Source organism: Anopheles stephensi, chromosome 3 (assembly GCF_013141755.1).
Source record: "Anopheles stephensi strain Indian chromosome 3, UCI_ANSTEP_V1.0, whole genome shotgun sequence".
NCBI classification, from domain to species: domain Eukaryota; kingdom Metazoa; phylum Arthropoda; class Insecta; order Diptera; family Culicidae; genus Anopheles; species Anopheles stephensi.
In genome coordinates, this window is record NC_050203.1 from 11245138 (window position 1) to 11267686 (window position 22549).

The window sequence follows — 22549 nt, forward strand, 5'->3', positions numbered from 1 at the left end:
ATTCATCCCGGCAGCAGTCGTACCACGGGGAAAGTGTATCGTATTACCTGGTAATTGAAGTGCCGAAGCAGCGCATTAACACTGTGGACTTCGGGCTGTCCACAGTTTTGATTACCTTTATCCATTTCAAAGAACAACGCTACTGGAGGACACGTATTGGAAGTAGTGCTTGTGGGGGAGGTTAAGCTGAGCCATTAAAGGCAAATAGGACGATAAAAATCGTTTATGATACTCTATACGGGGTAAGTACGGGACAATCTATTTCTAAATACCGTCAAGGGCGTTACACCATTGATGATGGATGATGTGAGAGCATTATCCATGTCGGTTGCATATTTCATAACGTTGCTTTAGTTTCACTAAAGTTTTAGAAATTCTTTTAGCTAGTGGAAGAAATTGGGGTGGTCTGGTGGTCGAGGCAATAACGGCGCCGGTCGTCACAGGACCGGGGTTTAAATCCCATCCAAGACTGCCTCCCCATACGTAGGGCTGACTACTTTGCTACGGGTAAAATAAAGTCACAGAAAGCCAGAAATGGAAGGCCGAGACCTCTCAAGGTTGTAGTGCCAATTAGGAAGAAGGAAGAAGTGGAAGTGATAATTTTTTTTTCGGTTAGAAGGCCTGGCCGTCCGTTGTTGTTGGCTTTATCCATTTCTCTTGCATATTTCGTAATATCTGTCTTGACTTTAGTCCTCAGATTTCATTCTTTAAAATAGAAGAACTAAGCTCAAAAATTTCTTTTTCCCTTATAGAAATCATCCTTCAAACAAAACCCCCTTTTTCCTAAACCTATAATTACTCAAGCGTGAATAGCCGTTATATGAAGCTCAGAGATCTGCAATTGCATCACCTCCATGGGCGAAGCGTCCTACAGATTTCGTGACCAGTTTAACGGCTTTCGTCATTCTCACGTCACCATTGGAGGGGTTATTATCACATTTGACTATTTATTTCTTAAATTTAAAACTACAGGTACAATATTTGCCTGGCGTTTAATAACACGTGTTCTTTAAATTATTGAGATGATGCTTGGTTATTTAATATTAATCGATATCTTAAAGTAGATAAGAACTCCATCACTTTTTATGCTTTTTTTACGTTAAAAATGCCTTAAAATTTGTTGTAAAATATCCAATAGCAGAAATTACTATTGAATGTACCCAGCGGCTTCCAACAACCCTCATGTGGAAGTTATAATTCCATCACTAGACCCATAGTGAGCACGCATCGAATAGAGCACCCAAGCAACCGGCGTGAGATGAGAAGCATAGGAAAGAGACTCTCAGAGGAATTTAGTATGAGAGAAGAGCTAAGCAGCCTTTGGCGTCTGGCCTACTCCTTGTGTGTATTTCCTTAAGATTAAACAAAAAGCTTTAAAAAATGTCGTTCTTTCTTATCAAATGTACTGACAAAAGATTTCTAGCATTATTATAATTTTCCCAACTTTCTCAATTCAAAAAATCTCTCTCGCTCTCTTACACTCCCGTTTTCGACTCTCACTTCAGCCGGAACCCCTCATCAGGCAACACACGGCATCGGGCGCTTATCGGACGCCAGCCAAAACCAATCGCTGCAGCACCCCGAGCAAACCGGCAAACGGCTCCGAGGGACCGGTTCGAACGTTCATTCCGATTTGAACGCATCGCCGGTGCGGTCGCGCGTGTGTTGTGTTTTCCGTTGTCGTGCAGCCGCGCGAAACGGTCCCGGTCGGTGGTGTTTGGTGTTGTTTGCAGGAGGAAAAAATAAGCGCTACGGTTGCAGTTTCGGCGTGGCGTGCAATTGCACCCGGAGGAAGTGAACGGAAGGTACCCGTGGGGTGGAAAACGAGGGGAAAAGCAAGAAGGCAAACTTCTTCTTCTCGACCGGGGGTTATAGGGAAGCGCTGTGTTATTATGCGGTTTTTTGTTGTTGTCTGGTATGGAAAATTCCTTCGCCCTGGGTACGGCCGTCGAGCGGATGTTGAGCGGAATTTACATAGCACACATATGTTTTATCAACTGCGAGTTCTCTGTGTTTGTGTGTGTGTTTGTGGTGCCCTTCGATTCGTTCTGTGAAATATGTTGTATCAAGAGAGCGAGAGAGCGAGAGAGAAAAAATAAAACCCCCATTGTGAATATAAGATCAACTCAAGCATAGCGCAGACATCATCAAGAAACAAGTCAATTTTACAAAAGCATGATCGTCTGGGATGCAGATGAGACATCTGATCGATCGTAGTGGGCGGATGAGTGTGTGTGTGTGCGTATGTTTCGGGGTTCGGAGTTCTTAAAGGAGTGCTAGGAATCTGGTGTTGGGTATGGTATAAATAGCTTCACCATGAGGCAGGATAAAAATATCTCTCCGTCCGGCATTTCTCCCGCTGCTCGATGCTGGTGATCGTGTGGGATCTCAAAAAGCGTGCACGCACCACAAGGTTCTCAACATTCCGTGACGTGTGCGCAAGTGTGAGACTCCGTAGAGAAAGTAAGAACGTTTGTTGTTGTTGTGGAGGACCATGAATGAGCTTATGCTTCCTCCCTGGAAACGGGTCAGAACGGGCAGCGAAGGATGGGATAAAACGGAAAGAGTCAAGAACCTTTCGCTTCTAACTGTGACGATCGCCTAGAGATCTCCCATTAGCTGCATCAATGACGTGACGTGCCAGTGTAACATTCCAGTGCGGCAAGCGGACGCAATTAAAAGCGATTAAAGCGATGTTGTTTGCCCGTTACGGTCTTTTGCTTGTTGGGCAATTTAATAAACTGCATTGCATGTGGCATGGTTGTATTTCAAGGGGAACCCCTTGTACTCTCCTCGGACCGTCGACCATTCTCAATGTTCGAACCGGATCGAACACAAGAAACACAACAACAAAATTCATCGACACTTTTTGCGCGAACCTTATCAGCCCCTCAGTGTGGCGTGAAGGCGGCGGGCATTGAGTGGCGAGAATTTGATAGCGCGGAATCGACCGGACCCTGTTGATCTTTTGAACCTTGGGTGTGTGTGTGTGTGTGTGAAAAGTTCATCAAAATACCAGTACCGAGCGTGGTGTGTTGCTAGAGGAAAATATATATAAATCTACGGGCTCGTCCCTCTACTACCAAGCAATCGCTCCTAGTCTCTACCGCATAACGTTATGAAGCGTTATGTAAGCGTTACCATTGCAGTGACCGTCAGTCGTCACCCAGTTTAGGGGTGTTTTTCTTCTTCTGTACGATTTGTGATTGCGTTGCTCGAGGATCACACCGACGTCTGACCGTCATATGTTCAGTGATGATGACCCGGTCACGAACATTTCGCGCTGCCGATAATTGGAACCGATTCGATTTTATCGCACCGACTGCTTTCTGATTTAATTGGTGCCAGTGGAACTTCACTGCATTGCGCGCAAATAAGATCAGTTCAGTTCAGCAAGAAAACGGGTGTGATAAAACTGGCATTACAAGACAAGGCCCCCCTTTGCTATAGAGAATCAACGGCCATCTTTACAACGGCCAGCGCGTTCTATTTGAAGTGCTTTGTTTTCTTCTCTCTCGTGTTAGCAAACTGGATTTTGTTTGCCTTTTCCATCGACGGTCGTACGCTAAGTGGATTTCGTTGCACTGCAGCCGATCGCAGATGATCTTGCGTGTGTGTTTCTGTGGGGAACATCGAAAATAATGGAATTAAATGTGTGAATGAAAATTACATTCATGGCAAAGGGTATCGTACCAACATCAAAGACATCTCCAGCGCATATCGATCGCCCTGGACGCTGTCTGAGGGTGGCGGGTTAAATGGTCGCTACAAAAAAAAAAAAAAAAAAAAATTGGATCGGAAAAGTTCACCCTGGAACCAGCCCACCTGTTCAAATAGCATGCAGCACACGTTTTTTACTTGGATTTTACGCCGCTACGACGTTATCGGCCGAAACATAAACATAACGCGCGTACGATAAGGGAGAACCCAAATGTCGAGCAAAATTCGGTACAACATGACTGTTTTCTTATCTACTTTTTTGGTTTCCTTTTTCTGGTTGGGTCTGGCAAAAAAATGCTTCACAAGAACCTGTTTGTAGCCTGTTTTGCTTCCTTATGCTACAGGTCCGGAGGTCCAGGATTCAGCCAGTCAGCCGACCAACGTCTGAGGATTGTTGCGTTTTCGTTTGTTCTCTGTGTTTCGTCTAGTCGTCATGAGGGTAAACCAGACGCAACATTGCGAAAATGTCGCTACATGCACTCGATCACGTAGCCCACAAACCACTCCGTCACGATCGACTGATTTTATGCGCACCAACTGCTGTTGGTGGTGGCCAACTGGGTCTCGAGGTTTGATGTCTGGCTGTGTGTCTCACGACACAGGTCATGACTAACTCATCAATTCATGCAGCGCACGCTTGTCTTTTGTCAATATTTAAGATAACCGGGAAGAAACTGGGAGTGGGAGTACCGAAAAGAATTGAAAAAAACCACCCCCAGTAGCAACCCACCCTTGAGCGGGATGACGCAACACGCCACAGCTCTAGATCAAGTTCATCCCCACACGTGATTATTGACGCGCGCGCGAGCACCGTGCGTTATCATGGCGCTCGCGAAAAATTGGTTTCCGCACGGCTGCTCCTCCACCCGTGTCCCGGAAAAAGGCGAGCGATGAGCGATTTCCCGATCCTACGGTCGGTTTCGGTGGGCTAAAATTAGACCAAACACACGCTTAAGCAGGCGGCGTGCCGTTTTGAACCACCGGTGTCAGGTGTCAGGAAGAGATGTCCTCCATTCTCTTCTGCCCATCTAGCCTAGCGAAGGACGCTGCCCATTATCTCGACCGTACCGGTTCACTCGGCCGGTGCAAAATCTGGGAGATGGATTTTGCTTTTTTGACAAACAACCAAACCTTGTCAGACCGTGCGCCCGTTCTTGGATCGGAGTAAGCCGACTCGAACTTGAAACCGATTCTGTTGCGTAAGCGCAAGTTCAGGTGACCTTTGGTACGGGTAACGTATGGGGAATCGATTTTTTGCTTCGCTTTTCGGGGGAGCCAACCGAACACCGATGATGGAGTAAAATTGACGTCAATTTGCGCTTGTTTTTTTTGTTTTTGCTTTCGGTGCAATCCGGGGTGAAGATGTAAAAGGACGCACACACACGCCCCCTCCTTGAGATATTGGGAGGGCGAATGATCGGTTCGCCTTGGTCCGATGGTCACGGGAAGGATGAATATTTTTAGAGCATTACTGCACGCTAAACGATTCAACAATGCGTCTCCCGGCGATTTAGGTCCGTTGCGCATTACGATCGTCAAACGTGAGGATCATTTCCAATTCGATCATGGCGTGGTATTGACAGGATGGTGTGAAGTGGTGGATCAAAATATTTACCCTTCGATGCACTAGGGGCTCGCTCGATCGAATGCCCTGCTGAGCAGGGCAATGTCCAGGGTAGGATTTTTTTTGGGGGGAATAAATTTTAATACCATAAAACAGGTCTCCCTTCGCTTTTGATTAGGTTGGAATGTTTGAGATAAGCTAGACCAGCCGCTATCTGCACGAGGTAAAGCGCCTTGCTAATTCCGTGCTAATCTCAGCTAAATGTTGCTTAAAATATCACCCTCACCCTCGGTGATTATCAATGCGCTCGGTAATCTTGCCACCTTTCCGCGGGCGCTAGAAAGGATAAGCCACTCGCCAAACAAATCCGATAAACCGGTGCATGGAACCTCGGCATGAATCAACACTCTCGTTGTCTCTTGGCGTGAAGTAATGCTTCACTGTCCGCAACAATCCTTATGTCATCTCGCTACGATCTGACGAAATGTCTGGATGAACGTACGCGGACAGCTTCATTCAGGTGTTGGGTTTCCAGGGTTTCCAGCAATGCGGGGGGCAATCCGCCATATTGTGTGTTGCTGATAAGCTAGCCACCGTCACCTTATCACCAATTCCGAGCCCGCACGATGACTGAGACATTTGCGTCTTGCAAGCAATTCCATCTCGACGGGAAGTGTGTAGCATATTTGAGACGTTTGTAAATAATGCTGTGATTAGCTGGAGCACTTTGATCATTGGGGTCAAACTTCATCGAGTAAGTTCCTACTACAATTACGATTGTCGCTTTATCTTGTAGGAAGCGAATTACCGAGCGAATAGGTGATCGATAAGATATACCAAAAGAGTGAGCGAACTTTCGATTTCTAAAGCCTGCCACCTGGACAAAGATCGCAAACCACCCTGGGCGCAAGAAGCGAAGGAGATGAATGAAGAACGGGATTCTTGCGACTGCTGGAAGTGAATTTCATTTCCATGCAAATCAGCAAGTGGGCAGCACTGGGTTCAGTCAGAAGGGTGGTGTTGTCAACTGCTACCAAAGTGAGCAAAAAAAAGCACGGCGCCAAACCGGTTCTCGGGGCTCCCAGATGTATTGTACTGGTCAAGTTCAGTGTCGACTACGGACCGTGATCTTCTCACCAGAAGTCTTTTCGATGTGGACGAAAAGGTTTAAGAGTTCCATTATTGCGATTTGCGCTGTACGTACGTAAGGCGCTCAAATCTCCGCATAACGTCGTAGTGGAGTGATAACAAAATGACTGCTCTTATCGACGCGTGTCTATTTCCAGGGGCAGCCGTAACAAACACCCCACAGCACACACATAAATGTTGTGATGTTTCTATGCGTCAAAACCAGACATTGTTTTTGCTACGTTGGGGGAAGTCACGATGGGAGTACTTCTATACGATCATCAAGTGATCGCGGCATCTCAGTTGCTGTACAAAGTACGCGCCGGCCATAAATTGCGTTGCAATGCTGTAGAACTTGTTCTGGCTTCTGCTCGGAGGGAATGGAGCGAGATGTCTGAAGTATTGGTCACTTGGTAAATGGCGCAATAAACATGGCAGTTGTCAGCTGTACTTCGATCACACTCCTCCAACGTCATTAGATACGACTTGGAGCGCTGAGAGCTCATGCCAGAATAGTTTAAAAACAAGCTTTTTGTACTGCTGAAAAACTACGGAAGGTGACATTATAAAAAAAGCCCACAAGCCCCCGCTTGGCAACTAACACACAGCCATGCAACAGCAAGAATTGTAAATTCGCTCCACTCCGATAACCTTTCGACCGGGACGCCATTCTTGGAGGGCATGTGTGATACGCGCTCGAAAATCGCCAAGAACGCAACAAAAACGCAAGCCAAAACACAAACACACCACCAAAAAAGGGCAACGAACGGAAGCCCTTTCGTGTCGTTAAAAGCAGGGCCACGAGGGCGCAATTCTGACGCGACTTGCTACAATTCTACCATAACTGGGAAAGGGCTCTTTGTCGAAAGGGTCACAGCAATTAGAAAGTGCATTCCGCGTCGAGGCGACGAGTACAGAACACGCCACTAATGATCGCTTTCCTTCCAGCAGTGTGTCGCCTTGTGTCTTCAGCAGCATCATATGGTCAGTTAGGGAGACAAGATGGCCGACCAGAAGGAACGCGACTTGGAGGAGGCTGTAGCGATGTAAGTATCAGGTGGGCAAGGTGCCCCATCGACCACACAATTGAACTCAATCTCGGACGATTGATTAATGGATGGCTTTTTCCCGTACGGTTTGCAGGGAAGCGGTAGCAGCGCCACGCATTGGTTGCTGCCGGCGGACGATGAAGTACATCGGTGCGTACTGGCGCTCGATGGTGGTCATCATCGCGCCGATGATTGCGTCGCTCGTGTTCCTGATCGATACCTCGCCCGCCTACCGGTGTATGTTTGTCGTGCTGACCATGTCACTGTACTGGGTGACGGAAGCGTTACCACTGCCCGTGACGTCTATGCTCCCGATCGTACTGTTCCCCGTGCTCGGGGTGCTCGAGACGGATCGCACCTGCATGATGTACATGAAGGAAACGATGCTGATGTTCATCGGTGGTATCATTATTGCGCTGGCCGTCGAGTACTGCAATCTGCACAAGCGTGTCGCGTTGAAAGTGATCTCCGTGATCGGATGTAGCCAGCGGCGGCTTAACTTCGGTCTCACGGTGGTAACGATGTTCGTGTCGATGTGGATCTCGAACACGGCCGCCGTTGCCATGATGTGTCCCATTATGCAGGCTGTGCTGGAGGAGCTCGAATCGGTAGGATGCCTTCATCTTCACGCAAAGTAGACAGCGAAACTCACTCTCAGTTTCCTTTTTCGGGGCTAATTCTAGCAAGGACTGTGCCAGATGTACGAACGCAGGAAGAAGACGGGCGAAGAGGAAGGCATGCTTGGCAAGGAAAAGGTGGAAGATGAGTAAGTTATCAATGCTGTGCGAATCGCCGACCAAGCCTGACAGCACCTTATTCTCCCATTTTCAGAACCCCTCGACCAACAAAGACGACCCTGTGCTATTTCCTGGGCGCTGCCTATGCGTCCACCCTAGGCGGTTGCGGCACGATCGTGGGTTCCGGTGTAAATCTTACCTTTAAGGGCATCTACGAGAGCCGGTTCCCAACTGCACCCGGAATTGATTTTCCAAAGTTCATGTTCTACAACGTGCCCGGCATGTTGCTGTACACGTTCCTCACCTGGGTGTACCTGCAGTGGCTGTACATGGGAATGTTCAGGTAGGGAAGCGCCCTGGAACGCGTCTGCACGTGACTCTCAGGCGGATTAGATTGAAAAAGGAATTCGCTTGCTTTTTTTTGCAGACCGAACAGCCCAGAAGCAAAGGCAGCTGATATCGGTGCGGAAGGTGAAGCGGTAGCGAAGCGTGTCATCGAGACGCGTTACAAGGAGCTGGGACCGATGACGTCACACGAGAAGAGTGTTGCGTTCCTGTTTATTGTGGCGGTGGTGCTGTTCTTTACCCGCGAGCCAGGATTCATCACCGGTTGGGCTGACGTGCTGAACACTGTGTACGTGTGGATTTAGGGTGAAGAAGAAAGGGAAATCCGTGTTTAATGTCTTAATGTCTTGTACCATTTTAGCAAAATCAAGGATGCAACACCGGCCATGTTTATTGTGATAGTGCTATTCATGATTCCAGCCAACTGGCGCTGTCTGAAGTTCTGCCGCAGTAATCCAGGTACGACTGGAGTGAGGTGATCGTGCGCTGTCGGGAATAATTGTGGGTTGTTAGAATACGAGTGTGATGTCTGCGAGCTTCACTTCGTGCCAGAATATTGTACTTGCATGATCGGCAAGATTTGTAAACAATTGTCTATATTGATCAGCTGGCTCATCAGCAGGTGCTTACCCCTGACACAAACCCAACGAGACTTGGCACGAGCATGTTATCGTGAAGTAGCTCCAAAGATGATTCTGTTACTGGCAAAGCCAATAAAATTGTAGTTAGTAAAGTGTTTGACGAGTACCTGCTTATCTTCAATAGTTAGCTCGGATAATGGAGCGTTGCAATTGGCTCTTGATCTCTTTTATCAAAAAGGTCATACTCTAGTGTTGTTCTAGTGATATTAACGATCGTTTCGACTCATTGGAGTGCAACCACCGAAAATCTAAATAGACCTGGTCAAGTTCTTTAAATGACTTGGGCGAGAGTTGCTCCAATTTCAGATGAGTCAGGATAGCATTTTGGGGCAGTCGTTAGCAAAAATCCTGCTTGATATTTAGTAATGTTAATGGGAAAATTATGGGAGTACTACCAAAAACAGAACTATGCTTGAAAGTGGATCAATTATACTAAATTATCTCCTTTCTATCCTTAGGACGCCTCCCGACCGAAGCAACTCCAGGGCTGATCACGTGGAAGTTCATCAACCAGAAGGTACCGTGGAGTCTAATCTTCTTGCTTGGCGGTGGCTTTGCACTGGCGGAAGGAGGTCGCGTGTCCGGCATGTCAGCCCTCCTAGGACAATCGTTGGCCGGATTGAAGACCCTGCCTCCGCTACTGCTCCTGTTCGTAGTGTGCCTCACCGCACAGACGCTTACCGAGTTCACGTCGAACGTGGCCATCTGTAACGTGATCCTGCCGGTGCTAGCTGAAATGGTATGTTTTCCATCGGAAAAATGATCAATAAGTAAGAAAGTATGATTGACTCTTGTTGCTTTTAGGCTATTGCGATCGAGATTCACCCTCTGTACCTCATGTTCCCGGCCGCGATGTCGTGCAGCTTTGCGTTTCACATGCCGGTAGGAACGCCACCGAACGCGATCGTTGCCGGTGTGGGCAATATTGCGATCAAGGATATGGCGGTGGCTGGCATTGGCCCATCCATATTTACGCTGCTCGTTATCTGGGCCAGCTTCCCGACGTGGGGTGCCGTCGTATATCCGGAGCTGGCAACCTTCCCCGACTGGGCACGACCTGTCATCACGAACGCGACGCTTAATTAAGCCGGTGAAGAAAAAAGGACATAGATAGAGTTTTTTTTTATTTTTCTTCCTCAAATTACAAAGCGAGGAATTTGATGACACGATGTAAAGTACTTCAGCTGAGTCTGAGACTTTAGCGGTGGGAGCGGGAGATGCAATCGGAATTATATGTGGCCTTGGTACGTGCGTTACTGTTTTTGTTTGTTTATATTTTAGAATACGTACCAAAACATGTGCCAAAAGTAGCCAGCCTCCTGGTAGAAGTTTGATCCTAGCTGTGGAAGCGTGGAAAAAGCATTTAATGGAAGCAAACACTGCCAAACTGTACTGGAGGCGACGATCCAAGCACAAGCAGCGGCTTTGGCACTTTGCTTCATTGTTTAAGTGAAACAAAAGGAAATGTTGGTACTTAGCGAAAAACTACAAAAAACAGGACAGTGGTTAGAGAAAAGGGATAATTAGAAACAAAACAATAACACATCGAATCAGCTGTCCCTTGGCCGGTCAGTCATTTTGTCAAGTCTTCGTGTCTTCCAGTGTTATAACAAAACAGTGCAACGGATGCAACACCGGCCATGGCAGCAGCAGCGAGCGAACAATGAGCTACTTAGTGTAAAACAAATGGGCAAACATAGCGACTGACAGATCGAACAGATTTTATTGTTCTTTCCACATACATCTACACATCAACACACCTCCTACACACAAACACAGACCGCTCCTAATCCGAATGGAGGAAGCGGAAGACATTAGTGGGATGAACATTAGGCGATATCACTATATACCTTTTTTTCGTTTTCTGTTGTACAATGATATAGGAACAAATGAGAAGCGTCAAACAAATATGCAGTACGCACTAGAGAAAGAAGAAACACTAAACAAGGCTAGAAATTATTAGTGATTAATAAATAAATCTATAATTATTGTTAACGAAAGTGGTGGTTGTTTTTGTTTTCAAGATGAATTGCTAATGAACTCCATGATCGACAAGGCGATCAAATGCCGGTTAACCCTTAATGATCCAACAAGGGTTAATCAGCAAGAGGCTTTTACCTCCTTATCACTGCTCAACTGATTTTATTATTTTCCACGGAAAAGAAAGCATAGATTACCCGGGGAAAAGAATGGCACTACGAACCGATCGCAAACTAATGGACTATAAATTACCACTAATGTGGCGCACGAATGCATTTATGGCCTCCAGCCCCCAGGGTAATAACATCCGCTTGACCGACAAACGCGCCCGCTATCATCATCACATCATCATCGGCAAGGAGTACAAATTGAAATTTCTTCATTTAGTAAACAAAAGCATCAGTTGGGGGGGGGGAGATTTGTAGCTACGTGTCGATGTTTAGTAAATAGTGGTTGGGTTAATTTTCAACAACACTCGGCCTTTTGCTTGTGACGTTCGAATGTTATTTTACCACGACGAAAGATTCAACTCTAGTTGCAGTGCTCTCCCTTCCGGACCCGATCGACGCCAATGATCGTCGTAATGAAAGCATTTGAAATGTAGCGCCTTCACTCGGACTTTGGGTTTAATTGTTAAAGTGAACGTCTCATTGAAATGATAAATCGTTCTAATTTGAAAATTCAAAAGCACCACGTGCGACGCGTAGAACTGGACTTGAGCAGAACAGAACCTCGCTCGCGTTTTGAAATGTAGTCAAGCGTTCATTCAACCGAATTTTGGGTTGAAGGTAACAAAACTGACACCCCACGGGCCTTGCAAGCTTTACGTGACCGTACTACGATCGTTGGGTCCGTGTCGTGTGCCGCCTCGGTCCAATCCAATGTCATCCGACAGAGCGAACATGCTTCCTGTTTAGGTTTGGGCTTGGGTTCTGTTTGCAACGTGATCGGGTGATCCTCACGCTAACAGCGATTTTCCTTTCCCTGCCAGTAAACAGCCACCACTCCAACTGTCGTCACTGTAGAGTGCTTGCGTTCAAAACGATTTTCCAACAAAAAAACAAAAAACGTACTTAATGCTCCCCCTTATCGCGACGACTGCATGCATGACGCAGATTCGTCATCAACGACGCATTATCGAACGGAACTAATCGAAAATTAAATAGGAAAAAAAAACCCAAAAATTCCGAACTAATAAAATTAATAGCTCGGTCAAGGATAAGGCTGTAGAAAATCTTGAAATAGAGTGCCCTCGCAAAGCCAGCCAAAGCCATTGAACCTAGCCGGAGCAAGTGATAATGCGGTGCGATTCTTGCATCACATTTGGTTGATTGTCGATGAACTGTCGTCTGGACGAATCGACAGGCTTGTTGAATGGTGCAGTGGATCTGGTTAATCCTGAGGGTGAGCTGAAAAGTCTCTAGTGAACATTTATAGTCTGCTCCTTAGAACCGTCCCAAACATTCCAGTGCACATTAAGCAAGGAATCTAATATCGTACTCTTATCATCTGCCTTCTCAGGCACACTTAACCTTATAATAGTTTCACGAATGTAGGTCGTCAGCCGAGCCGATCGATAGACTGTGTTGAAAGGCTTTTGCCGGCAGATAAGCAATAATTCAATCAATAAAGCCCTTGAGCCTCCATGGCCATCTCGCCCAGTATGCGATCTAGTGCGTACATTGCCATCGACAACCGATAGTAATGAGCTCCTCTTAGCTTCAGCGCAAGAATCGATCAACCTAACCACTCCCGTGTGTACAGTACCACATACCCGTAGCAGCAGCTCACATGCGGAACTATTCGTACAACCTGTCGTCAGTCGAAAATTTGAACAGCTGTACAGTACGCGCGATTGGCGGCGAATGGCTAGAATGGAACGAAATTAAGCGTAACGATCAGCGAGTAGTCCGCACACGAGCGCGCACGAACACAACCGGGTCGGGCAGACATACACTCGCTCACCAGTGCGCGTGCTGGTCTAGTATCAAATCATAAAGGATGCTTTTCTCGCGTCCGGCATCTCATTCAGCTTCCGTCAGTCGAAGGAGACCGTTGCGCTGTTGGTTGCTTAGATTGCGAGGAAAGGCATCGCCTGCTGTGCAACCCGCTTGTGAGGAAGCAAATTGTTCGAATTGAAGTGTAACTAAATTCCCGTGTTCCGCGCCCGAGTGGTCGTCACTAAATTTAGGTTAAACGGTAAAGAATAGCTGAGGGCCCTTTCGGCCGGGAACGTGTCACGTGTGGTGAAGAATTGGTGCTGATGTGTCGGTTTCGGTGAACGAAGCACCATTCAAAGCTGTGGCCTACCTCAAGCCGGTTGTTGTGGTGTTTACAGAGGTGGGAGGGTACTTTATCACGTGCGGGTGGGATTTTGCGATCATCCCCCATTCGATTACAATTCCTCGAAGGGTAAATGGTACATTGACAGTGTGGTTTTAGTGATGGGTGAAACAACGATGGTGATTAAGAAGGAGCAGCTCACACTTCAGCTGGATCCTGTGCTGTAAGTTAGAAGACCCTGGGCCAGTGTGTGTGTGTGTGCTAAAACAGTGTGATTACTTGCAGGACACAGGTGCCAGAAGGATGTGGCCGACGGATGTGGCTGTTTATGGGAGTCTATTGGAAGACGCTCCTAGTCCTGCTCGTGCCGTGTCTAGCTGCCACCGTGTTTCTGGTCGACACTTCACCTCCATTCCGGTGCATGTACATCGTGATGGTGATGGGTGTGTTTTGGATCACGGAGGCCCTTCCACTACCGATCACCTCCATGCTCCCGATCGTGCTGTTCCCTATGATGGGCATCCTGGATACGAACAGGACGTGCATGATGTACATGAAGGACACGATGCTGATGTTTATCGGAGGCATTGTGATGGCACTGGCCGTGGAGTACTGCAACCTTCATAAGCGCGTTGCCCTAAAGGTGATCTCGGTGATCGGTTGTAGCCAGCGGAAGCTTACGTTCGGACTTACCGTCGTGACAATGTTCGTTTCGATGTGGATCTCCAACACGGCCACCGTAGCGATGATGTGTCCGATCGTACAGGCCGTGCTGGAGGAGTTGGAAGCGGTAAGTAGCAGTTTTTTGTCCCCCCAAGTGTGAGATGTTAAAGAAGGTCATTCAACTTGGGCTATCTCCACAGCAAGGACTCTGCCAGATCAACGAAAAGTCCAAGTCGGTTGAAGGTCCTTCGAGCGAGGAAGAAGAGTAAGCGAGGTCCGTACCGGGCAAGGTGAACGAGCATAATGATCGAGTTTATTTTTAGAGCACCGCGACCCACGAAGGTAACGATGTGTTACTACATCGGGACGGCATATGCAGCGACGTGTGGTGGTGTTGGTACGATCGTCGGTTCCGGTGTGAATCTCACCCTGAAGGGCATCTACGAGAGTCGCTTCCCCGACGCACCTACCATTGACTTTCCATCGTTTATGTTCTACAACGTCCCGGGGATGCTGATTTTCACCTTCCTGACCTGGGTTTGGCTCCAGTGGCTTTTCATGGGAATGTTTAGGTGAGTGAAATTGTTGGACACGAGAATAACCTTCATGAGGAACTTCTAACTCTGGCTCTCCTTCACACAGTCCCAACAGTGAGGATGCTCGTGCCGCTAATATTGGCCCCGAAGGAGAGGCCGTCGCGAAGCGAGTGATCGAGAATCGCTACCGTGAGCTCGGTCCGATGAGCTCGCACGAGCTTTCGGTGGCCTTTTTCTTCGTCCTTTCGGTCGTACTTTACTTCACCCGCGAACCCGGCTTCATGATGGGATGGGCCGAACTTGTACCGGATGTGTAAGTGTGTGAGCTTTCGAAGTGAAAATGCTCCTATGCTAATGTCCTCACCACGTGCTTTTGCAGTAAAATCAAAGACGCAACTCCCGCCATTTTCGTCGTGATCATGATGTTCATAGTGCCGGCCGACTGGAACTGTTTGTCATTCTTCCGTAAAGGGGGCGGTAAGTTGCATGCAAGCCTTTCACGCAACTTGTAGAAAGAAGCTTTGGAGCTTTCTGTATACGATGAGCTTTCTTCAATGCTTGACGATCCCTGATTTTGTTAAAGGTCGACTACCAAAACGAGCCACACCGGGTCTTATTACCTGGCGGTTTATCAATCAGAAGACACCCTGGAGCTTACTGTTCCTGCTCGGTGGTGGGTTTGCCCTGGCTGAAGGTGGCCGCACTTCCGGCATGTCGGCCTTGCTCGGACAATCGCTGGCTGGGCTGAAGGTCTTGCCGCCGCTGTTGCTGCTGTTCGTGCTGTGCGTCGTTGGTGAATTTCTTACCGAGTTTACCTCGAACGTGGCCATCTGCAATGTGTTGCTGCCGGTGCTGGCGGAAGTGGTAAGGTTCACCTCTCCCTCTTATCGCTCTCCCTTGCTTCTTCCCCCCCGCAATGTACTAACTGTGTGTGTTTGTGTCTTCTCTTTAGGCAATCGCAATTGAAATTCATCCCCTGTATCTCATGTTTCCGGTGGCGATGGTATGCAGCTTTTCGTTCCACCTTCCAGTCGGAACGCCACCGAACGCGATCGTGGCCGGGGTGGGCAACATCCGCATCAAGGATATGGCCGTCGCCGGTATTGGACCGTCCATCTTTTCGCTGCTCGTCAGCTGGGCCAGCTTTCCGACGTGGGGCAGCATTATCTATCCGGAGCTAGCATCCTTCCCGGCCTGGGCAAGGCCCTTGAACGAGACGATGTTGTAAAGGGCTCGCAGCAGTGGGAGAACAACCGTACTCGGTATTGTAAGATTGTATTGTTTATGTCCGTTACGTGCCATTCCACTTTTTAAGCGCCTAGAGTGTAGTAAATATATTTTTAAAATCATGACCTTAAGCTTAAAGAGAACCCACAGGTACACGTTTTTTATTTGAGTGCTTCAAGGTTTGTTTGTCATGAACAATTAATATTTATAGACAGGTGGCACCATCGTTGCTGCTTTGTGAACTTGTTTATTGACCAGCACTCGGGTCGTTTCGTAATCGCTCGTGACGACACGTGTCTGTCACCTTTAGCACACGCGGATCATTCGTTCCTAGCAACAAACTTCAGCGTACATTACCTCGTAAAATTCAAGCCAGCGGACAGTAATCGCCATCATTGTAGCACGGTAGGTTCTGCTTGTCCTTTTCCGGTCGCTCAATGCCGACCTGAGCGCCATCCTCGTCCACACAGTAGCACTCGCCGCGTCGACACGCCAACCGTTTATAGTTGCCGTTCGGGCAGCACTCGGGGATCTCTAGACTTTTGCTATCGATCAGCAGCTTTCTCGCTCGGGCACACTCTGTAAGGGAGCGGGCGTTGTGATCTTGTTATCCGTTTTGGGTACGGCACTTGAAGGACCGCCGACAAAACTTACTGCAGTTCATGGTCGCGGCTAGCCTTGAACCGAGCGGCGCCCGGTAGTCCTCGATCGGTGCACCGTCCCGGTCGGAACAGTACTTGTAGCCCCCGGTCGGGTGTAGCTGAATGCGATCGTAGTATCCGTCCGGCTGGCAGATGTCACGATCGAACTCGAGCACGTTGTAGTCTTCCGTGGCGTACTCGCTGATGTCGTAGATTTGGGAGACCTTGACGTTTTCACAGTCCCGGAGGTAGGTCGTGTTTTCGTGGAGGCGCTTATCGACTTGAGGAGGCAATCATATGCTTTTCATTATCTGATCTTCTAATGGGGGACATAACGTTTAGAGGCAACACTTACAGCAAGGAAGACTCGAGAGTCCACGGGTAACGTTCCGAAGATCAGAAGTTGGACGTCCACTGTGCATGTCCACACAGACACACATATCGTCTACGCACTGGAGTTGATCGAAGGATCCTTTCGAGTCACAGCGTGACGTCAGCACTGGATACTGAGAGTTGAGTAGAGTGCGTGCCTTTGCCGCCAAACGGGAGCATTCTACAGAGATTAGAAGAAAGTTAGTTACATCTCATTCAAGTTACTTGACTCTTCAAGGATCTTACCACATCGCATCGAAATCTGAATGCTGGCAGTGTGGACAGCTTCTCCGAAAATTCGCTTACCCTCCTCATCGACACAGTAGCATCTGGCGAACATAACATTTGCTTTCAAATAATTCTCAAAAACAGCCCAAAGACTTACGTTTGTCCGGGAATGCATCGAACGGGCTGGAAGTTTCCATCCCCATCACACTCCGGTCGCTGCATCAGATGTCCTATAAGTCCTGCCTGCCGTTCATCGTCAAAGTTCTTCTGCACTGTATAACACTTGCTCGATTCCAGCACTGTTCGAGCGAGATCTTTAGTGTTCCTTACTAATCAATATCACGCAGCCACACATACTTACTCGGTTGACAGGTTGGATGTTCATCACCTTCGGCCACCTTGCAGTAAAGCCCTGGACCACAAATGCCAGCCGGTACCGGGTAGCCTAACCCACCCACCGAACAATCATCACCGAGCTTTAGATTCTCCACACAAGTCCTGCAACAGGAGCAAGGGGTTGCCGATGGGAAGATGATACCGTTGTGCGTGGCATTCTGTGCTCTGCAGGGTGTCTTCAGTGCATCGCATTCATTACTTTCGCGATAATTCTGACGAGGGGAAGGGAACGTTTAAAAGTACCGATAAAGGCAACGCGACCGGGCTCACTCACGTCACAGAAATCTTCGGTGCAGACGTAATTCTTCGCCAACTCGAGCTGTGCCTCGGCCCGGGTAACGATCACAATCAACCCCAAAAAGATTGCCTTGGCTAATCGGTACATTTTTACGACCGCCCGTACACCTGTACGCAATCAATGCAGCCACTTTCACCGATCTGTCTTTGCACCGTTGGAACTGACAAATAAGTACACAATAAATCACCTTCTAGTCGGGTGAGCTATTGGCGGTACAATCAGTCGTCAAGATGTTCGTTCGAAAGATAACGACTGATAAGAAGGTTGTTGAGGCATAGAAAAGAGGGCCTGGTATGAATGTCGACATTGACTGTTATGCGTCACGAATAGAGTGTTTCTAGGGTGTAAGTCTGTTGTGCTTGTATTAAAGATATAAATAAATTGTATTCGGATACATTGTGCATAGGGAAAATATTAATTACATTTTCCCCTGCTAAAATAGAAATAAAGTGTTTCAAATTCTAGACGGTTCCTCCACATGCAATGTCTCACGCCGGAGTAGACGCCGTGTTGTGTTCCGACCGGGAGTTCAACTCTTCAACGTTTTCCGCCTTGATCCCTACTTTTCGGTAAAAAAAACTGGAACGCGTCCTATGGTAAGCAATTTTCGGGAAACATATCACCTCAATTGGCATTCCGAATATGTTCCGGACGTCAACAAACCCTCGGCACGCAAACGTAATCCCAACGTCCCCAACACATCATCAACAGGTCGCGCCGGTACAGTGTGTTTGGTGTGCATAAACAAAATGCTGGTGTTGCTGGTGGCGAGCTGGGACCGAGCTCCATCGATACCGCAACATAGCAACGGCTTTCCGGTTGGTTGTCAACGCAACGCAACGGTTGCCACCTTCCTTCGACGACGCTTTCGATCAACGACTCTTTCTACGTAGGTCTAGTGTGCATTACTCGCTTTGCCCGATACCGGCTTGCAACGCGGAACGCGTCAGAACGGAAAATCAGATCTTGTTGAAGTTGAAAAGACATCAAACAACGTGTGAGGAAATCAGGTGCTTCGCTTCGCTAGGTCCGTGTTTTTGTCGTCCGGTAAGGTAGCACCGGTGACAGAACAGTTCTGTTCGGACATAGCGTCACGGCAAGCGTTTTTCGGTGTTTTGGCTGTTGGTTAGCGGGATAGCGAGAAGGGAAATGGATCCGGTGCTAGTCGAGCGCGAACGTGTGCTGTTCCGCCTGAACGAAGAAATAAACGCCAAGTCACGGGGTCTGTTCGAGCTGAACGAGAACGTCAGCTGGATGACAACGAAGCGCCGGTTGCGCCACGGCATGAAGAAGCTGAACAATGCCGTCCCGGTGGGACCACCGGGCGATGAGTCGTCCTCGTCGGACCTCGGTGCCTCGATCGATACGACCACCAACGGGACGGTGGGTGGCACCGGCGGGACCGGAACCGGGTCGGACGAGGAGCCTGAAAGTGATGAACGTTCATCGGCAGCCGTTATCTTCGCGGTGGTCCGTGATGGGGAGAAGGACACGTACGGTGGCGGGGAGAAGGAGCTGAAGCGGGGCGATGATGGACCGGCCTCCACGTTGACGACCCTCACCGAGATACGGTGCGATGCGATACAGGAAGAGCATACACAGCGGGCGAACAATACGAATCAGCAGCTTCAGCTGGTGAAGGTCACGACCGTCTCGGTGTCGGAGCGGAAGGTAAGCAATAATGGGCAGCGCGCGATGGGTGGTGGCGGATCCGTCGGTGGGGGTGGAATGCTGATCGCCAGCAAATCGGTGACATCGGCTGCAACGGCACGCAATCTGACGAAAAACATGGCCGACGTGGTGCCGAAGGTGCTCGAGAAGAAGAACATCAGCTCGGAGGGACTGATCAAGTAGGTGGCGTGGCGCTGTTCGTGGAGCCGCGTGGCATGACGTTAATGATGTTCGCTTTGCTCTGCGTAGGTTCCTCAAGTCGAAAGTGGCTATCCTTCAGACCGAGCTGGAGGCGAGCCAGAAACAGAACGAGGCGAATGTCAAGGATCTAAATTTGGCACTCGACCGGTTGAAGCAGCTCGAAGCGCTGAAGGAACAGCTGCTCACGAAGAACGGCGCGCTCGAACGTACCGTCAAGAAGTTTGAGGAGCGAAACGTAGAGCTGGACAAATTGCTAAAGGTGGGTGCACACCACGGGTGCCGCGGGTGATGATGAGTCGCTTGCGCGAATTACAGCGCAATGCGCAATGATTGATGATTTTTTTTTTGCTCGTTTGCTCGTTTCGGTTTCCAGGAAAAGGATGCCCAGCTGAACGTGTCGGCGAAGGAACTGTTTGGGGCACGGTCCGAGATCCGCAATCTGGCCCACGTCAACCAGACGCAGGAGAAGCGACTGTTCAAGACGCAGGAGGAGGTCGAAAGTTTGCGCATCAAGCTGAGCATCGCGAACGATTCGGAAAAGGTATCCGTTTGTTACGTTTGTTGATGTTGAGCGATGCTTTTTCCCCCTTTTTTTTTTTAGCGTCGTGTAGTAAGTGCTTTTGGGGGGGTGTATGCGTGAAGGTGGGAACCAAACAATTTTGACTGACTTTGCTCTTTCGGAGGAAACAAATTGTTTCCGTGGAGTATGCGGAAGATGATGTACGGGTTTGGGTGATGAATTCTTTGAAAGAGTAAGGTTATGTGTTCATGGCTTCTTATCTGATTGGGTTATGAATGTGTGACTCATGCCATCTATTCTTAATCAAGTTTTATCCGTTTATGGCAGAGATACTTTGGTGATCATTTAAATTGATCAAGGTTCGCGACTAGCTAGATCATGTTTGCCTTATAGTGGTTTGCTAGGCTTCTTAATACCATGAAGTTGGATAGAAAATATTCTTTACGGGCGGACGGCTCAAATCAAGTTCAAGCATCAAGTTGAAAGAAGAATTTAGTCACATTTTCGTATATTTTTTCCAGTGGCTTAATAACAAATTATTAAAAATTATTAAATATTGTGATCGAAACAGAGAACTGATAAATTTATATTTTATTCTAGTCAAATATCCTTAAAGCTGCCTGGGTCTATCAGTTAAAGACCCCGAGTCTTAAATATATGATTAAATACAGCAGATATTTTAAGCCATCCCAACGAATGACTTTAGTATTCAGTTCCGGATGGGTTGAACCTCGGTCCTGTCGTGTTCGATGCCGCGATTACTTCTACCATCAGGCCGTCCCCTCTACCTTCCCACGCATTACTTTATGGAATATAATTAACAAAACAATAAAGGGTCATAAATAATTCATCAAATATGAGATGCCATTTTCGTCGCTTTTCGCATGCTTTTTTGGTTCTTGCATTGTAATTTTTAAAATTTACCATTTTTAATTCATCACGGTTATTAATTTGTCGTGATTTATTTGAAATCAATTTTCAGTTGTGTTTCAACTATCTGGTTTACGCGTTTCCAATAAAAGATACACATATTAGTATAAATTTAGTCGACTGTTAGGTCATTCGATATTGTTCGAAAGGCTGTACTTGAATGAAAATGAATGTCAATTCTAAATTTAATATACATACCTCTTGCTGGAAACATTTTTTTTTCTTCATCTCTCCTCAGGAAACACGTGATGCCGCGCGGCAGGAGCGCCTCACGTACGAGAAACAGATCCGCCAGCTCCGCAAGCAACGCACCGAGGTGCTGGCCGACTACAAGAAGCTGCTCCTGAGCGTCGACCAGATGAAGAAGCAACAGTTCAACCAGGAACAGTCGAGACAGATAAACGACTTCGAGCAAGATTATTTGCGGCATCTAGACGAGGCTGCATCTTCACCACCACCGATGCAGCAGTAGCCGAGCCGAGTGCGTATTCGATTAGAGCAGTTCAGCAAATAAAGAAGCGCGATAGTTTTCCTACAAAAGCAACAGAAAAGCAAGCTGCTTACTTTTAATCGGTCATCGGTCGTTTCGATCGCGGTGGCGGGAGAGTAGGTTGGGTGTTGGTGTGGTCCGTGGGGTGGGTTTTCCGCGATTAGTCATTCCACGATCGGGGTTGCAAAGCACGGTGACGTTGCATTCCAATGCGGGTGCAAGAACCGATCCGGACAAAGGATTGTTATAGGAAGTAGGAGGAAGGAGGAAAAAGGAAGGAGGGTGACGCGTGTTCTTCCTGTGCCGAATCAATGCACCGAATCTGTTGCATATATGCAACATGCAGCACACGATCGTGCTCGGCCGTGTTCCAGGAAAAAAGGGCCAATGAAGCAAACGCAAAACAAAAAAATGTTTATGCTATCCGATCGAAGTTTGCATTTTTTTTCCTTTTCGTCTGTGTCTGTTGTCTCCTTTCTGTGGTTCTCCCCACAAGACGGTCTTTGTTGCAAGCATTCTTTGGCGGGCGGCTTTCTGGTGTTGGGCTTTGTCTTGTCCGACCCGGGGGTGATGCATTTCTGCAATTTCCCCATCGCGTCATTCTGGCGCAGCATTGCCCGGTGTGGTAGTATTTGTGTTGCAAAACTTGGCTGCAACCGGTTCGGCCCGGGTGTCGGCGATGTGCCAAACGCACACAGCCCCGTATGGCTGCACAATGCTGCCATGTTAGAACTATGTGTTGCACATGGTGGCGAGCAATGGCGCCCGAAAACGTGTGTGCGCGTGGGCCGCGGAACCGACCTGATGCAGGAACTCGATTTTCAAATGACCGGTCCCTCAGTGAGCCGGAGCTGGTGGCTCGGACGCCCGGTGATGCTGACCCATTTCCCTGTTGGGGCGAGCTAGGACAGGTCCGAAAAAAAAAACGA

At 48.1% G+C, this 22549-nt stretch overlaps 4 protein-coding genes across 8 annotated transcripts; 3 read left to right on the forward strand and 1 right to left on the reverse strand.

The window, feature by feature from the left end:
- The first annotated feature begins 1594 nt into the window (after nucleotides 1–1594).
- On the forward strand, nucleotides 1595–11184 carry LOC118514172 (protein I'm not dead yet-like). Of its 4 annotated transcripts, none has more exons than XM_036060837.1 (9): nucleotides 1595–1805; nucleotides 7364–7458; nucleotides 7556–8069; nucleotides 8145–8227; nucleotides 8293–8541; nucleotides 8626–8832; nucleotides 8905–9002; nucleotides 9643–9923; nucleotides 9989–11184. In XM_036060837.1, exons 2-9 carry the CDS (start codon nucleotides 7415–7417, stop codon nucleotides 10268–10270), a joined length of 1758 nt encoding a protein of 585 aa, XP_035916730.1. In that variant the 5' UTR covers nucleotides 1595–1805; nucleotides 7364–7414; the 3' UTR covers nucleotides 10271–11184. The 4 variants fall into 4 exon arrangements, with proteins under 4 accessions (XP_035916730.1, XP_035916731.1, XP_035916732.1 ...); XM_036060838.1 differs by having other exon boundaries at nucleotides 1626–1805; nucleotides 7361–7458; nucleotides 9989–11024; XM_036060839.1 differs by lacking the exon at nucleotides 1595–1805 and adding an exon at nucleotides 2141–2294 and having other exon boundaries at nucleotides 9989–11024.
- A 2001-nt stretch (nucleotides 11185–13185) lies between these two features.
- LOC118514174 (protein I'm not dead yet-like) lies at nucleotides 13186–16013 on the forward strand. The gene is made up of 8 exons (XM_036060842.1): nucleotides 13186–13670; nucleotides 13733–14237; nucleotides 14311–14375; nucleotides 14434–14682; nucleotides 14753–14959; nucleotides 15026–15123; nucleotides 15230–15510; nucleotides 15599–16013. The coding sequence occupies exons 1-8, from the start codon at nucleotides 13609–13611 to the stop codon at nucleotides 15872–15874; spliced, it is 1743 nt and encodes a 580-aa protein (XP_035916735.1). The 5' UTR covers nucleotides 13186–13608; the 3' UTR covers nucleotides 15875–16013.
- An 87-nt stretch (nucleotides 16014–16100) lies between these two features.
- Nucleotides 16101–18062, reverse strand: LOC118514176. The gene is made up of 7 exons (XM_036060846.1): nucleotides 17785–18062; nucleotides 17476–17722; nucleotides 17272–17413; nucleotides 17133–17215; nucleotides 16870–17067; nucleotides 16528–16794; nucleotides 16101–16452 (listed from the first exon to the last, which is right to left on the reverse strand). Exons 1-7 carry the CDS (start codon nucleotides 17893–17895, stop codon nucleotides 16241–16243), a joined length of 1260 nt encoding a protein of 419 aa, XP_035916739.1. The 5' UTR covers nucleotides 17896–18062; the 3' UTR covers nucleotides 16101–16240.
- On the forward strand, nucleotides 18055–21671 carry LOC118514175. Of its 2 annotated transcripts, XM_036060843.1 has the most exons (6): nucleotides 18055–18404; nucleotides 18520–18626; nucleotides 18702–19658; nucleotides 19729–19939; nucleotides 20054–20221; nucleotides 21369–21671. In XM_036060843.1, exons 3-6 carry the CDS (start codon nucleotides 18958–18960, stop codon nucleotides 21600–21602), a joined length of 1314 nt encoding a protein of 437 aa, XP_035916736.1. In that variant the 5' UTR covers nucleotides 18055–18404; nucleotides 18520–18626; nucleotides 18702–18957; the 3' UTR covers nucleotides 21603–21671. The 2 variants fall into 2 exon arrangements, with proteins under 2 accessions (XP_035916736.1, XP_035916737.1); XM_036060844.1 differs by lacking the exon at nucleotides 18520–18626.
- Nucleotides 21672–22549: the final 878 nt, after the last annotated feature.